The sequence below is a fragment of the Pungitius pungitius genome, chromosome 18 (genome assembly GCF_949316345.1).
Source record: "Pungitius pungitius chromosome 18, fPunPun2.1, whole genome shotgun sequence".
Lineage (NCBI taxonomy): Eukaryota > Metazoa > Chordata > Actinopteri > Perciformes > Gasterosteidae > Pungitius > Pungitius pungitius.
In genome coordinates, this window is record NC_084917.1 from 5,335,532 (window position 1) to 5,352,399 (window position 16,868).

Sequence of the window (16,868 nt, forward strand, 5' to 3'; positions counted from 1 at the left end):
TGTAAAATCGGTCAAAAGTATCGTAGGTTAATAGCGAATAAAGATAACGGGCTACTCCTTAAAACGCATAAATAAATTATATTAAAAAAATCCTAGTTGACCAGTCAGGGGGATGAAATATTTACAGGATGTCACTGGTTACTGATATGCTGACAGCAGCGTGAGACCACACGCTGTGTCATGTCCTGCTGAGGGCCTTTGACCACAGGATGTGTTGCTGGGATGAGCAGTATCACTGGGGGGTAATAGTGGTTTACTGAAGATTGCAGAAAGTGACGGACTGGAAAGTACGTCACCGGCTTGACAGCTTGGCTCAGTGTCACAATCCCAGCTCTCTTTAGCCTTGAAAAGCTCGCCTCAGTACACAGTTGTTGAAAAGGAATGAAGAAAAAAAAAAAGTCTGTATTGTAGTCACATGATTTGTATGAGTCATGTGATCCTTTGTTACTTATTTGTTTAACCAGAACATTTTTTATTGCATTATGCACTATAATATACTTTCTTCAGATATACTAACATCAAATAAATACGTACTGTAGTATTTTATGGAACAAGCCCAGGTTTTTATTATCAAATAGATTTTCACAGGGACTAATCTGATTCAAATTCTACTGTAATCCGGATTCTGTTGTGTCTGGTTTCCCATCTTTTATTTCCGTTGTTTTCCTTCACTCTGTTTTTGATGTCACGTCAATCAAATATTCATGTAGAAAGACCAATGGTTCCCTAAGGCTTACTTGGCTTTTGACAATATGTTTCTGTTTCGCTTCGGGATGCAAATACACACACACACACACACACACACAAGTAGTCATTCACCCCTGACAGGCTGGGAGAGGGTTTTTTATTATTTAAACAAGCATGCTTATACTCCAGAAGTGGTGAAGTGCATAGACAGATATTCCTCCCCGTTAGCCTTTGAAAGAAAGAGAGGGCCAAAAATGGTTTGACAAAATCTTATTTATTGAGTTCATTATGTGTAAATGTCTGAAAGCCTACTTCAGACAATCCATACTTCTATATTTCCCAAGCCCTCTTTTGCATTCTTATCCACGTAAAGCTTAACGTAAACTCCATTATTTCCCATTGGCCCAGACGAGGAAACGGACGCGTCTCGTCGCTGGGATGGATGTATATATTTATACCTTGTATGGAGCCAGATTCCAGCCGACTGTGGTGACGCACAAAGCTAAAAAAGGTCCCATTTCCTGGCCCCAGTCAGGAAGCGAAGGAAAGACCATGGCTCCATCGGGGTTGTGCAACTAGGCTCGTGGACACTTAACCATAATAAACATTTTTTCTTAACAGCACCCTGGTCAAAGAATAGAGGGGCAGTTGGGTGGAGTGTAAGAAAAAGTTGTGGTGGAGAGTGAGAGGGGCGGGAAAAAGTGTTTGATTCGACAAAATGCGAGAAGCTCCAAGGTGAATATAAATAGATGTAAAGCTGACTCACTGAATTCTGTGTTGTTGTAGCAGGAGGGTCTTGTGCCATCTTGGGACACGCTGTACGTCATTTCTGACTTTGTGCTTTCTTGAAATGGGATTTCAACGAAACTAATTGCCACGACTTGGGCTCCACTTTTGCAGATTAACACACCCTCCACGGTTAGTTTTCCCTCATGCAACCATCCCAACAACATCCACAACCAAAGCTTCCCGACTCAACCCAAGGAGCTGGTCAAGTGGGCAACACAGAGGTTTGGGGGCGTGACCTCATTCACCACCATCAGTAATCTGCATTCCATAACAGCGAATGCAACAAAGGGTGAGATTTGGTTCCTGAGCTCTTTCGATGAAATGAGTCGCTAACCTTTTTTTTTTTAATCCTGTGAAATCGCTTTCTAAAGATAAATAGCTTTTAAAAGCTTTTTCAATGAAGACTTATTATTTTTCTGTACAGTATGACATCAACACGCTGATCCCAAATGTGCCCACGTCAAGTTGTGCGAACACAAGCCAGAGGACCTCAGAATACTTTTCTTCATTACCTTGGCTACAGATAGATGAAAAGAAATCAATTCTAACTGGAGACGAAGTTTGTCAGTATGGAGGATCAGATGTTGTCTATAAAGCAGCATTCCAAATTAAATTAAAAGGTTCCTCAGCTTTTTTTTAATCTCTCAATCTGATTTGAAATGTAATGCTAGTGAAAAATATGAGGCTTGTTCAGCAGTGTTTAAAACTCAATACACGCTATTTGTGAATCGGTTTCATAATGGAAAATAAAAATAAAAAATACACATAATTTAGCATAATACGGGGCTTGACCTGTGTTTTGAAGTAGTCATAGTCCTGTCAGTGGTTGGCCCAGATGAGATGATTGTGTCTTTCACCAGCTATGGCTCCAGCTATTGCTCCAGCTATTAGTTACAAGGTATACGAGGTGCTGTGGGATACATCGCCTCTGTTCCAAGCACGGCGTTTTGAAACAGATTGTGTGTAGCGATATGTGGGCGCTGCCCCAGGGTGCAGCCGTAAACCATCAGTCACCATTACTTGGTCAAAGACTGAGCATCGCCTGCTCTCGGTAGACTGCTCATGGAACATCTCCCGTAGCGGGAAGAAGGCGCGTCCGGCCTCCACGGTTTGGTCTTGCAGATTGGGCTCTGGCTACAGAACACACTAAACTGCATTTCTGTTGTCAGCACCAGTGAACAGAGATGTTGAATCTAGATGTTGAATAAATGTTAATGACACGATGTCATTCTTTTTATAATAAGATGACTCAAAATTTACCCATGAATGTAATTCTTCTTTAAATGAAAAGTTGTGGATTTTACAGGAACCAAATCCGGCCCTAGTTCCTGCATACTCCGAAGTGAAGATGTGTCCCAGAAGCACTTTATGGAAATTCACGCAGAAACCAAGGCTTCTTTGGTCGAATCGTGCTCCCCGCAGCCAACGATCCCCAATATTGAAAAAGAGCTTCACATCATAAACGTCTTGGAAACTTCCACCGCTCGGTAAAAACTTTTAGATTCGTGGACATGGCATTTTAATGAATGTGTTTTTTTGAATGCTAATGATTTTTTTTTCGATCATATCGCAGCGATGTATCAGTTCGCATTGACACCAAAAGCACCAGCGTGTTCTTGAGAGGTCCTCGGGGCACCACGTGGACCCTCATCAACCCGCAGCAGACCCAATTTGGTGTAAGCTTTACACGTGGCGAGTTGACACATTTATTCTCTCACAACCACATGTGAGGTGAACCTGTCGATAGTGTGAGATTCGTTTGAACCCGTCTCCTTTCTCGACAGTCCAACAACGCCGTCCTGCTGCTCACGTTGAACCATACAATGCCGCCGTCAGTTCAGCTGGACAGCGACAGTGCACAGGACGTGCAAAGGAAGGCGTTAAGTTATTTCAGTGCAACCACTTTCACCAGCTACACTGAGCTCGGACCACAGCGCTCTAGGGTTCAACTGGTCCTTGGAATGAAAGAAAAGCCTGCAGGTAAGACAACGAGGGAGAAAAAAAAAAAAAAAGGAATTTAAAATTGCTTTCAGCTTTGATGCATTTTCTACAAAGAGTAGATGGAGTGCTGCAAAAAGGCCACAAGCCCACGCATGATATTAATATATAATGTTAGCACTGAGGGAAGATTTGCAGGATAATGACTGCTGTAATATTCACAATCATCATTATTACATTCAGTGTATTATTTTACATACACAATGGGCTATGGTGAAATTTGAATGACCCTGAGTTTCTTTTTAGTTATTTTTTTGATCCGTTGTCTAAGCCTTTCTTGCTGAATTTGATAGAACGTTTTGTCCTAAGTAGGCTAAGGACCAAAAGAAAAGAGGCAAAATAGCATAATGTGCACATTAAAGAACAACTACCCCCTTACTAAGTTACATAGAAATTGATCAGATGGATGTGCATGGTTTATTTCTCATTGCAACCCATTTTTCTTCCAGTCGTAGAAACGTCTCCAGCACCAGTGACTCCCCTTGCAACCAATGCCCCTGTGCCTCTGCTGATGCAGCTGCACACCTCTCCAGACTACCGTTCTCCCTTGGACCCTGCCACCAAGGTGCAGAGCGACAAGAGAATCTATGCCGAGGTAAGAAACGATTCTCTCATTTGGCAGTTTTTGTCCCCATCTCTCAATAAAACTCGTACACAAAGACAGCTTAATCAACATATGGTCATATTCAAATTCACTCTGATGTTTTTTTTTTTGTTGTTGATGGAAACACAGCTGTTGGGCAGTTTTATACTCACTACACATGTAATACGTTACCACACCCAGCTGATGCCCATTCGGGTGCTCTATTCATTTTCTTTGAATCTTTTCTCTGTCTCCCGTAGATCTCAATGCACTCAAACATCATCCTGACCATCAGGGTGATCAGCTGCTCCGTGCGATCCATGGGCTCATGTCCCGTAATAATGAAACCGCTGTCCTTCAAGCCAGAGGCCTGCCCCTCAAATTCTTGTCCCAACAGCACCCGGCTCAGCTTTACCTTAGAACAGCTCCAGGAGCTGACGTCCACCACGTGGGACTTGGAATGCTCCGTCAAACTTTATCACAGTGAGGTACTGAAGTCTGTCAACTCCTTTTACAGCGCAATTTAACACGGCATATAAAGATATAAAATCTTTAGCGTGGATGTTCATGGTGGGAGCGTTTCAATAGGACTGTCGCACCAGAGGAGAAAAGTGAGGCTTGAATGTTGTTTTGACACGCAAAGTGACCTTGTGGGTTTTTGTTCTTCATCCTACCTTGATAGAAATGTGTACACGAAGGAAGAGTGAAGAGGAATCTGGAGGTTACCCAACCGTCTTTGCAACCACCAAGTGAGTCCAGTATAAAATCCAAAATATGAATCAGTAGACTTGTTTTGATCTTGAGTCCAGATAAGAGGCATCTTAAGCCAGACATGTGTCCGTCTAGTTGTCTGATTTTGACTTTTCTCCTTTTCCTAAAATAATGTACTCGTTACAGTTACATAAAAATAAAAAAAATCACAAATACATTAAATAAGAACATCCTTTGGGGACAAAAAAAAAAGTTTCCAAAATTATTTGATGGGGCAATAAGCTCTCAGGTGAGTAGCTACTGTGGTGCTTGGCCAGTACATTTCCAGAGCTCAGCGGTTGTCATAGCAGTGAACTCAGGATATGCAGCAAAGCAAGAGGTTTCCCGGCTGGGCCTCGTCCTTTAGGAAGCTCTGCGGCCTGACCTTGTGGCCACAATCAGAAGCAATGCCCCCCCTCCCCCCTCCCCCCCCCGGGGACGCAGGCGAAATCCTTTGTTTCCAAGGGGGTCTGACTGTGTTGCTGTCCAAACACACAGCTCACCCGAGCAAAGAAAGATGTTTTCCTTCAACAACAAAAAAAAAAAAAGTGTTCCCTCGACGGATGATTCATTTCCAGGACAATGACAAAATTATTTCATTTTAAAAAGACACAAGGAAGTCGACGTGATTAAATGGCGCGTGACCCGAAGTTTGTCAGACTTCTTTTGTAAGCCTGATAATAGATATATTTATTCTTCAGGCTTCCCTCATCCTCCATTTCCTTCTAGAGGAGAAAGATAAAGCGTGTTATGTCAGCAGCGGACTCATCCTATTGTCCTCTCTGCTGTTTTTTGCTTTAGCGTCTGCAATTACAATTCTTTTTTTTCTGAACACAAGGGGAGTATAAAAGCCAGTTGTCGGTTTTGTTAGGTGTGTTCCATTCATTTGCCAGTGTCAGAGATACAAGGGTCATATCAGCCCGGACGAGGCGCCTGCGTTCTGTCACGAACCCTCGCTGGGCCCCGGGCCGAGTGCGCCACTCGCCAATCACTCCGCCGTGGTACGTTTTTCATTCAGAGGGCTCCCCGCAGTCTGCCTCCTCCTCTCCACCTGCACTGGAGCTTCTGCTTCCTGCTCTTGTTTATTCAGCTTTGCTGACACTAGCACAGCAACTGATTAAAGTGTGTCTGTGTGTGTGTGTGTGTGTGTGTGGGGGTGGGGGGGGGGGGGGGGGGTCGTCTCAAGTCTCAAGAGAAAGCCGGCTCAAGTCGCCGTGATGTTTCTGGCGTCGTCGAGCAACGTTCCTCGCAGTCGCCCCCGACTGGCCACAAGATGTCACTGTTTAAACAATCTGGGTCACGGTCGAAGAGTCAGTTCTTATTTGTTATTCTATCATTGTTACGATCACAATGATAGCCGTTCATGTAGTTCTCCTCAATTGTATTTTATTATAAAGAAAGCAAACTGAGGAAACCTTCTGGTGTCACGTGTAAAACATCAGACTTTGTACTTTGCTAATGTTAATGTGTTCTGGTGTCGGTGTCGCGTGCATCCGGGCTCATCACTTGCAGCGCACGTTGTCCAGCACACACACACACACACACACACACACACACACACACACACGTCCACACGTGACCGCGGAGCAGAGGGAAAGTTTCTAGAAAACAGACCTAGCGTCTCGGGGGGAAAAGGGGAGCCGTGTTGTAGGAAGAGCATTGCACCAGGCACATTCCACCAGGAGGCAGGAGGTGAGACAATCTCGCGCAAAGGTGATGATTAGCTTCTTCCAAATGTTCTTGTGGGAGGATCTCTGCAGGTAGCAGAAGAAAAAGGGAGGAGGGCGAGCAAGTGTTTGTGCACTGTTTTTTCTTGAAATGCGACTAGTATCATGGACACATATGGGTGTTATTTATCAGGTTGCAGGATCCAAACTTAATTCTAACTCATTAAAACAATAAGTCAACTAATAATTAATATAATCAATTCAGCAAAATACCAAACGCTCAAACGGCTTTTTGTGAAATATTAATTAAAAATTGATCTTCCCACTGAAATTGGTAGTAGAACTTGAGGTAATGCCTTATCTGTTATTCTTAAGTTAATCAATTCATGACCTTGCCAGACCACAATGAGCGAGGCAAAATTGAAATGATTTTGTCAGGTTAGTAACGGATGTCGGTGCCGCAGTGTCGTTGGCTTGAGTGAGTTTTATTCTTTGCCTGTTCTTTCAAGGTCTGTTTTTGAGGGAACATCTTATGCCACAGCTGCTGGCTCCGATCTGGATGTATTGGAAGCACAAAGAACATCACCAATGGGCAACTGCATGTGGGTGTAGAGTTTGTATTATTAATTAGAGCAGAGAGATCAGTTTGCCACTGCAAGGGCTTTGCTTTTATTGCCATAGAAACTAGGAGTGGGAAAGCGTGGCGTTAAAGTACCACGCTGTAGCGGTGACAGATTTCATGTTTTTACTCACGATTAGGCGGTTTGGACACAATCAACCCTTAAAGCCAACTGTGAGGCAGCTGTTGCTTTTGGCTCGTGCGACAACGAAAATCAACCCGCAGAGACTTAAAACTTGCGTGTTGACTTTCTCAATGAAAAAAGACACCGGCATTGCCGCTGGATCTGAAACTAGGATTTAAAAAAAAAAGAAAAATGCCAGGAAACTCCATTTTGAATTACATTTTGTTGGCTGAAAATAAATATTTCACTAGACATGCGAGTATAATGTGTGGGTGTAACACTGCAAGGGTTGGTGCTGGCAACTGGTGCATCGTGCTTGCTACGATTCTCTTGAGAAATCAGCCGATCTGATCCTTGAACTCCCTGCTGTTCCCATGTGAAACCTTTCGTTTTTTTTGTACTTACCGAGTAAAATCTCCCCTCTGTTACTTGGACAACTTGCACCATCACATGCAGGGAAAGACAAAGGCAATATTCATCCGTTCACCCACTGTAACTTCTGCCGATGTGTTTCTCATTGCGTTGGCGTTAATGATTAACCATCAGGATTGTTCTGATTGTTGCTGTTTAACTGAAGCTTGCATACGTTGTTTTTCATTGATGTTTCAGCCCCACCGTGCTTTCATTTCGGCTTACCGGGCGTTCTGGGCATCGCGTTTGGAGGGTTCCTGATTGGAGTGTTACTCATTGGAGCACTGTGGTTTATCAAGATTAAAACAGGTAAATGTTTGACCAACAGTAACGTGTTTTTTGCTTTGGTGTAGATATTTGTCTGGATTTGTCTTATTCTGCTTATTTCAGGGTACCCGACTGGACTGGATATAAGCTCAACTGCAGCGAATCTACCTGGTAAGGTTCTCTCTCTCTCTCTGTTTTTGTTTTGTAATGTTTATCAGGTTCTCATTGGCTTCTCCTGTCACCTCTCCTCAGGGTGTCCCTGCTCAGGAGCAAAACGACAACCCGTCTCCACCAACCCTTCCCCCTCTGAGGACAGCAGCGCCAACGCCAGCATCGGAAGCACCCAAAGCACGCCGACCAGCAGCATGGCATGAGATTATGGTGATCTCCACCACAGCAGCAGAGCCACCGCCTCCCTTTCAAAGTCACCTATATGGGTTTTGTGCTTTCTCTTTTCTTTAATAATTAATGCTCATAAAGCATTTTCTGCCGTTCCCTGCCCCCTTTTCAAAGTCCTCATTTAAAAGCACTAGCCGAAGCCGGGAGTGGATGTGACCTGGGCGTTTTGGAGGATCGGAGGCGGGAGGGGCGGGTAGCTGGGTGACAGATGACAGAAGTCTAATCAATGGCCTCTGACGCTCACCTCTGCGGCCTCTCGGTAAAGTCAAGCTCCTAGACAGGAAGTTAAAAAGGGCAAGAGAAGAAAAAAAAAAAAAGAATTGGCTTCCAGCAACAGGAAAAACAAACCATATCCCCCCCAAGAGCTAACAGGAAATTCCCTGCATTCCTTTCAATGAATTGTGCTTGTGTGATGGCAGCACAATAATGGTTAGACAGGAGACAGGCTAGTCTAAAGACATACTTTGAAAAGTAGATGAAACATTGTTTTGCTTTCACATCTAAGCAATGAAAATACGAAAGGGCTTTGTGGCCATGTCTAGAAAAGTTATTAACAACGTGAGACTGAAAAGCTCAACCTGATGATGAAATGCTCACCTAAAGGGAGCATTTGTCTTAATTGGAGTGAAAGGTCAATAGTTAACAGCTACCTCCTAATATTTAGAGTTAAGTGTAAAGTTATTGCTAGATTTCACTGTTGAATTTATCTTGCTTTTTTCAATTTTTGTTTAAATTTATGTTACTATCCGGTAACCTTGTAGCTCTTGTGCCATTTTTTCATACTATGCAATAGCCGTATCAGGGCCTTCATATTAAAGTCAGTTTTTTTTCCTTCCAGTCCATTTATAATTTAAGAGAATACATACACGATTTCCAATCACTCAACAAAACCAGTCATAAGTTATATTTATGGCCCAAAGGACACAATAAATAATGGACCATTAAGAAAAAAAGTACTTCTTGTGAACTGAGAAATAATCAATTTTGTAATGTACATTACAGCACAGCTGAGTTATGTGTCATTAATGAGAAGTTGATACCAAAACTCACATCAATTTTCATACAGCTAAACCCACAGGGCGAAGTTTAAAAAAAATAGTCCTTCTAGAGGTGAAATTTCAGTACTTTTCCTTTTCCCAATATGCATTTTTTCTCCATTACAACTGTAACATACGTTAACTCATAAATACAAAAAAACATTTTAGTAAATATATATATAAATCATGTATCATATACATATATATATCAATTATTTTTAGACTGATGGAATCCTTCCCCTTTTGAATTACATTGACCAATGATTATAGTGTATAAACCATAATGCTCCTCCAATATTCGAAGATCAAGACTTTTTAAAGTGTATAAAGTCTCCTACTTGTTTTTCCATTTTTAAAGACTTTGATAGTAATGCCATCACACTGTAAGATGACCACACAAACAAGATTTCCCTTTCAGACCTCTTATGGACGTAACCACACTACGAGAAACCTGCATCCCTTGTGTGGGATCTTTTGGTACCTAAAATAGGATTTCATAATGAACAACAAAAGAATGGGATAGAAAACCTAAATTCTAGGTGAAAACACGTGAACTGAACAGAGGTCATTTGGTGCATAAATCTATATGGTCAAGTTGGACAAGCCCACTTCCCCCTCATTTTTAAAGTCACCAGCTCCGAATACAGCCTTTATTGGACCCCGTTGTGTTATTAATGATTTTGCTTTAACCCCACAAATTCAACCTTAGCATGATTTACAGCTGTCACATGACGTGCCTAGTGATGACGTGTCATTGGAGAGGCATGGATTTCTCATTCAAGTGATTTACTTCTGCTCTCTACATTTGATAGGCTGCATCAGCCGCTGCAGTGCTAATGCTAGACAGAGCTGCATACGTGCATAATAAGGACTGGTGAGGGCTGCAACTGTGGAGTGACGGTTGATCCGGGAACCCACTACTTTCATTTCAATGTACAAATGTAAATGTAACTTTGATTTTTTTTTTTTCATCCACTCTGTTACCTCTTAACAAATATCCCCCATGTATGTATAAGTAAGCAATTGGTATCCACAGTAATTTGAGACAAATCTGATGTTAAAACAATTCCTTTTATAGATTTGACACAATGAAATAGACTACCCCTCTCTTCGGTGTATTCCAAAACGCCAGTTTGTAATCTGTCTCCTCACTGTACGTGATGCTCTTACACCCCTGTAGCTCAGTGTGTGTCTGCATGTGCGAGGACAAAAGAGGGCCAGTACAAATTGCAACTTGAGTATATGTGCAATATGATGAGGTAAACTTTGTTTATCTACGTGTAGTTTTTTTTTTTTTTTACAATTTATTTTTGTGCAAATGTTGTATGTATGATGTTCTCACTCTGAACCTTTTTTTTTTTTTATTAGTGGGCTTTTTTATTTTATGTGTTTGAAGAACTGGGACAATTCCTAATCAAGGCACTTGTCAAATGCAAACATTTGTTTTGTGTTTTTATATTTCATATAGATTTGAGTTTTGATTACAATGTAGTCACAGACTGTGCATGTCACAGCACATGTCAGAGACAGAAAGTAGTTTTTTTCACCCTTGTTTGACTTTTGCTCCGACTCCAAGATTCCCCTGCTGTTCAAAAAACATGGAATATCTCTGCCGATACTGACATCCTGACATTGTATTGCATTCATTGTGCTATCTTCAGTGGGTTTGATGGGGAAGTGCATTCTGATAGACAGAATGTCTCGCCACACAGGAGGATCTCAGCAAAATATTCAACACCCGCAGGGAACATTCAAACTTAAAACAGTGAAAAATGTCGTGGTTATTGATAACTTTCATCAATTAATCGTACAACGTGCAGCTGAAAGCTGCCACTCTGACTGATTCTGTTTGAGCGCTGACAGTAAAATCCGACAGGCTACCAGTCAATTCACTTGTTAACCCTGCAGATTCATTACCTCTGACAACAGCTTCCTCACCCACAGACAGTCCACACACAGTAAACACACCGTGCGCGTGTGTGTGCACACAATATCTGTCTCTGTGTGGGTGTACAATAGAAACTGCCTACATTTATGTGAATGGATCCTTGCTCCAGTCTCTTAACAATGTCCACGTTCTGAATTTTTACCCAAAGCTGAAGCGTCAACATGTCAGCGTGTCTCCTTTGATTCAATCAAGTATAGAATGCAATGTTTGTAATGCAAGTCTTTGTGCCATTTCAAATGGTTCTATTTCTTGAGATACTACTAATCAAATGTATGTAGTCTCTGCAGAAATATATGTTTTGTCAGAAATTATCTTAATAAAGAAGAAATAACAATTGCTCTTTGTGTTGTCTGGTCCCTTTATAACAAACAGCCTTTTGGCATTGTTGCTGTTATTATTGAGTGTTGGAATACACAACCTACAGCAATCACTGAGGACCAGTCATTTTGGATATTTATTCAACCCACTTGGCAGAACACTCTCATTAAAAACCATGAAATATATAACACACAAGGATATTCTGTGTTTTAGCTGAATTTGAGTTTAATTCCAATGTTGTTGAACGTGCTCTATGCATTAGTGAACATGCACAATCATTTGACTGTTGTTGACAGCTTAATATTATGTAGCAGAGTGACTAAAAACGTGATCCTAATAGTAGTAAAAAGTAGAATCAAATGGAAATACTTGTATTAATAGTTAACAGAATAAACATTATATATAATCTCAGAATAGTTGGTAAAAATCGAATGTGGCCGCTTCTATTTTTTTAAACGAAAAACACAGAAAATGCTATTTTTGTACATTACTACTTCCATCTGATTCAGCAGAGCTTGTCTTATGGCTGACCTGAAACACCATAAGCCAAAATAATCGAAGACATCATACTATAATGATGTTATGAGTCATACATAACCTTTATTGCTGGGCAAAATGATGAAAATAGTGCTGTTTTCTTCCATCTGTGGCCTTTCCTGTGGTTTCTAACGCACAAATTCAATTTTGTTTTCAGAAAAGGAGCCAGAGCACACAATGTATGTTTATGGGTTGCCATCATCTCCAAATATGACCATGGAGCCATTTGGACTCACAAAGGATTCGTAATGTGGCGAGTGGGTCTGTGTGGGGCTGCCTGAATGTCTTTACAGGTTGTTTGCGTCTCAGGAAAAAAAAAAAACCCAGTTCTTTTCAACAAAATTGTGCATGTAACAATCACCTGGGGGGAAAAAACACTCTTTGCAGCTCTGTTCTATAAAAATTAATGTGTAAATGGCTCAAATGGAATAGATGTTTATAGTGTAAAATTGAAATATATGAATTCAATCTTTTACTTTTACTAAGAAAGAAATGCCAGAATCATATGTAACTTTAAGGGTATATATTCTATAAATCTGGCTGCCTTTGCAGATTGAATGTAAAAAGAAATGTATTTATGTTTTTTGTTGTCAGGAAATTGCTTCCATACACGTGATGGTGTGTCAGCTCTCGGCTCTCATTACATCAGCATGTTAGTGTTGGCTGGAGCATTATCTGCTAATAACTAACTGATTTTACTGCAGGACTGGAAATTGTAACAAAGAACGGCTCCTTTTTTCTCTTAAGATTTATAACCTTACTGCTTATTGCTTTATTCATTTTCAAATGAGAGTGCATCTTTCATTTCCTACGTGCATTGCTCAATAATCAAGTTAATTTATTCTGCAGACTGAGATTGTCGAGCGTACTGCATTTTGTTTCTCTATTAATCTATTCACAAACGTAAAACGTGATCACGTCGTATGGAGCTAGGAAACAACTAGTGCTGTGTCTTGTGAACACTTTGGGAAGGGTAATATAACCCTTATTAAATAAATCCATGTTGAATAAATCCATTCCTTGTGTGTTCAAATCTCAATTATTGTAAAATAACAACAAACAAACAGAAAAATGTCCTCTTGATGTTCTGGCTAACTTTTAGGACAGGTTCAGAATACTTTGATCCTTTGTTGCATCCGTAAAGAGTTACGACAAACATGTAATGTAAACATGCTGCAACATGTGAAATGGCTAAAATATTTACATCAAGAGTTAAGATGCTACAGAATGAGATTAAATGAGATTATCTCAACTGTTAACACAGACAGATCTTTTGCAGTTCACAACTACAGAAACAGATTATTACAATTTCATAGTAATGTAGTTATTATTTAATGTGTTTTTTGGCATTCAGTGCAATACTATCCTTTAGAAATAGAATAAATTACCTGCAAACAGGAGAACATTTTTGGAGTTTAATAATGATCTTAATATGTTTATAGACCATAAAAGATAAATTGTTTAATTGAATCTCCCTGAGCACTACGTGAGTATTCTACCAACTGGCAATTGTCTACAGCTGACCTGTGCCTAGAATTAAACTAAAAAGATAAACTAAGCCAGCATAGTTTTCCTTATAGTGTTAGATGTGCCGCTAACGCCGTGTAACGAGTGGCTGCAGGGAAACGTCCCACTACATTTAATTACTCTAACGAATGGCTTACCGTTGACCACCACCAGATGGTGGTATCTTTATTTTCTCTGAATACACGGACTGTTTTGCCTTTGAACCGAAGAAGATTGAGACTCACATTGTAAAGCAACTTTCAAAATAATTGTAATGAAACCAGCAATGACTTTAATGAAGCTGTGCCGTTTCGGAAGCAATAAAGCACTTAGGAAACATGCCGCTGCCTTTTAAAATAAATACACTTAGGCTGCCACACATGGGGAGAGGCACAGAAATGAACTGACTTGGACTGTACAATTCTATTTCCACACCTTGTTTGCATTTCAAATGAACATGTATCTATATTTAAAACCCCGTGCTAGAACCATGTTAACAAATCTGCCAGTGATCCTGACATGAAGCCTATAAAGCCTCTGGGGCATGTGGAAATTCAGGCAGCTACACGAGAGCATGAACCCGAAGCCACACTCGCAGTAAGCCGCCTTCTCCCTCAGACTCTCACACCCCGAGGCGATGTGCCGCACACAGGGTTGTTTACAGGCACCGACACCGTGTCCAGGGCTGTGCCTCCCCTCCCCGTTTCTCACCCACGCGCAGACATTCACTCGCTCACAAGCAGCCGTGCAACTTGCCCACACCTCGCCGAGCATCCGCGGGGCCTGGACCACGGGGTAATCCTCTGACTTATAGGCAGTGCTGTGTGATCCACTTCTTTAAACATGCACACACACACCTCTGGAGCTACGGTCCAAACACGACGTGGCTTTGACTCTTCTTATGTTTTCTCTGTTCGCTCCAGCAAAAAAAAAGAAACAGTCTGCAATTACTTCTTATTTTAACATTTGCTTTTTTACAGGCTGAATGTGTATTTGGCTGTTGGTTCTGATGTGCACAACTCACACTGCACTACATAACCAACATTAAGGCAATGCAGATTTGTCATGGAGGAAACGATGTAGCGAGTTGCACCTCAGCAACAATTACAGGTATTATCGATCTGGAAAAAGGGATTTTACTGAGCAGCAAGTGGATTGTTTTCTTTCATGTTTCCTTTTTGTGGTTTGGTTTGCACATCACATAAATAGGAATAATCAATGCAAACCGGGTTGGCATGTTCATTTTTGGCGTGTTTCAAAAGCATACTTACACCTCTCGATCGAGCCTCATTCCAGATGGAGTGTTTTCAATATCTATTTCTTTGTAGTCGGAGAGAACCAACAACACTTTTTGGATCGGTTTTGCACCCCCCCCCACACACACACCCCTTGTTTGCATCCTGATTCTAGATAAGCAGGTCGTCGGTGGTGCTCCAATTTCAGCTTCTCCAAAGTAAGAGGCGAGTGTTTTCTCCTTCAGCTTCTTTCCTGGAGATGTGATGTGTGATGGGCCACAATGGAATGCTTAACAGGTAGCACTTTATTTTCCTCTGGTAGGTTTTCTCTTACTGGCACAACAGAGTAACATGAAAATTGCTTCCTCGATCAGAGCTGACCAACCCTACTGGCAAACCAGTACACTATAAAGGTTATTTCAGCACAATGACTGTATAGCTTTTATGTAGAGTTCCATATTGTATAATATAAGTTCAATTTAGCACAGCAAAATGCAATACAGTATTTAAAAAACACTAGTAAATACAGTATATGTACTGTAAATACTAGTTTTTTCCCGGGACACCAGGGATAATTATGTTTTGAAGCCAAGCATTCACGCTCGATTTCAATGATCAATTAAATGAAGATATATTTTGCTTCTGACAGTTTTGTTTGTGTTGTTTGTTGTCAAAGAAATGAGCGAGATGATGATATCTCATCTCAATTTTCTATATTTTTGTAGCTCTTTGAAAAGTAAGCTTTCACAGATTGCATTGTGCCATGCTGGTGGGTGTTTGATCTCGTATCAGCTCAAGTATATTTTCAGGATTTACTTTGAATTTGTCTGCCAGGTTATTTTGCCTATTTCGGTCAAAGTCAGAACGTCTGGCATCGCTGCCTTTCGTGCACGTGACGACGTTCGTGCATCTCTCCAAATCCGCGTGCGCAAACAATCCTTTTGGAACTGCCGGTGTTAGTTAGGGTTTAAAAGGTAATTGATAAATTTGCTCTGTGAAGGCAAGCTTTTACCCACAGTGGAAGATATGTAAATAGGTGGAAAGGAAAACACAAATGTAAATGAGTGTAAGCAGTAAGTGTAGCTCGAGATAAATCCCTGACTGGCTGTAAAGACAAGTGCTTCCGTGCACAGAATGCTGAGCACAGCTAGCTCCTCGTAAACAAAGCTTCTGCTATTTCGTTTCAGTTGGCTTAATTAGAATGAATGAGGGGGGCTTGTGCAAAGAGGACAGTTTTTTTTTTTTTTTTGTGGGTGGAGGGAGCGAGGAATTGGCCACGGTTGAGGGAAAGCTGGACTGAGAGATAAAGTTACTAGCGGGTGGCACCGACCAATTGGACAATGACAAACAAAGCATTCAGCCAAAAGCCCAGCCGTAATGAATTTAGGGGGAACAACATACATGTTTATGTGCGTCCAAATCAAATTATTATGATTATTCTCCATGTTTCATCCATACATCAAAGAGACTGTGTGTGTGTGTGTGTTTGTGTTGGAGGGAGAGTGAGTATTTGCAGTTGTTATTTGTTTTTGCATATGTTCGATATTTAGGAGCAAGGGGTAGAGATTATTGCTCAAACTCACTTTCAGAACCAGTGTAATGGAGAATTTGCAACAAAACAGAAATTACTTACTACACTTCAAAGAAACTTCCAGGGAGGAACATATCCACATACTCTTACTAAACGTAATATTTTCATTAATCTTGCATTGGATGACCTGCAGAGTACCTTTAAACTATAAACACCATATTTTAACCGCAGCTTTCTTATACTCAGCAAAAGAAATATGTGCCTGAATGTGCTCTTTGCTGTGTCCACTTGTTCATTTGTTGTGGATGAGTAAAACATCATCACAGCTCTAAATTTGTGGGAATGTGCAACACAACTCGATGGGATTTAATCGCAGATAAAATAAACGAACGCAGCACATGATGCATCACCGTTTGTTTTTTTCTCTCCTAAAGTCATAATTTGTGTTTGTTTGACCTCAGT

General features: G+C 41.0%; 1 protein-coding gene across 4 annotated transcripts in view; it reads left to right on the forward strand.

Moving 5' to 3' along the window:
* eng (endoglin) overlaps window positions 1-11,616 on the forward strand; it is a 29,695-nt gene extending 18,079 nt beyond the window's left edge. For all 4 annotated transcript variants that reach the window (XM_037484388.2, XM_037484391.2, XM_037484392.2 and 1 more), the window contains exons 5-14: window positions 1,588-1,765; window positions 2,783-2,963; window positions 3,050-3,152; window positions 3,261-3,456; window positions 3,924-4,069; window positions 4,318-4,545; window positions 4,740-4,806; window positions 7,827-7,937; window positions 8,019-8,066; window positions 8,148-11,616. In XM_037484388.2, the coding sequence (XP_037340285.2) occupies window positions 1,588-1,765; window positions 2,783-2,963; window positions 3,050-3,152; window positions 3,261-3,456; window positions 3,924-4,069; window positions 4,318-4,545; window positions 4,740-4,806; window positions 7,827-7,937; window positions 8,019-8,066; window positions 8,148-8,269 (1,380 nt within the window). In that variant the 3' untranslated portion in view covers window positions 8,270-11,616. The remainder of the gene's footprint in view (window positions 1-1,587; window positions 1,766-2,782; window positions 2,964-3,049; window positions 3,153-3,260; window positions 3,457-3,923; window positions 4,070-4,317; window positions 4,546-4,739; window positions 4,807-7,826; window positions 7,938-8,018; window positions 8,067-8,147) is intronic.
* The last annotated feature ends 5,252 nt before the right edge of the window (window positions 11,617-16,868 follow it).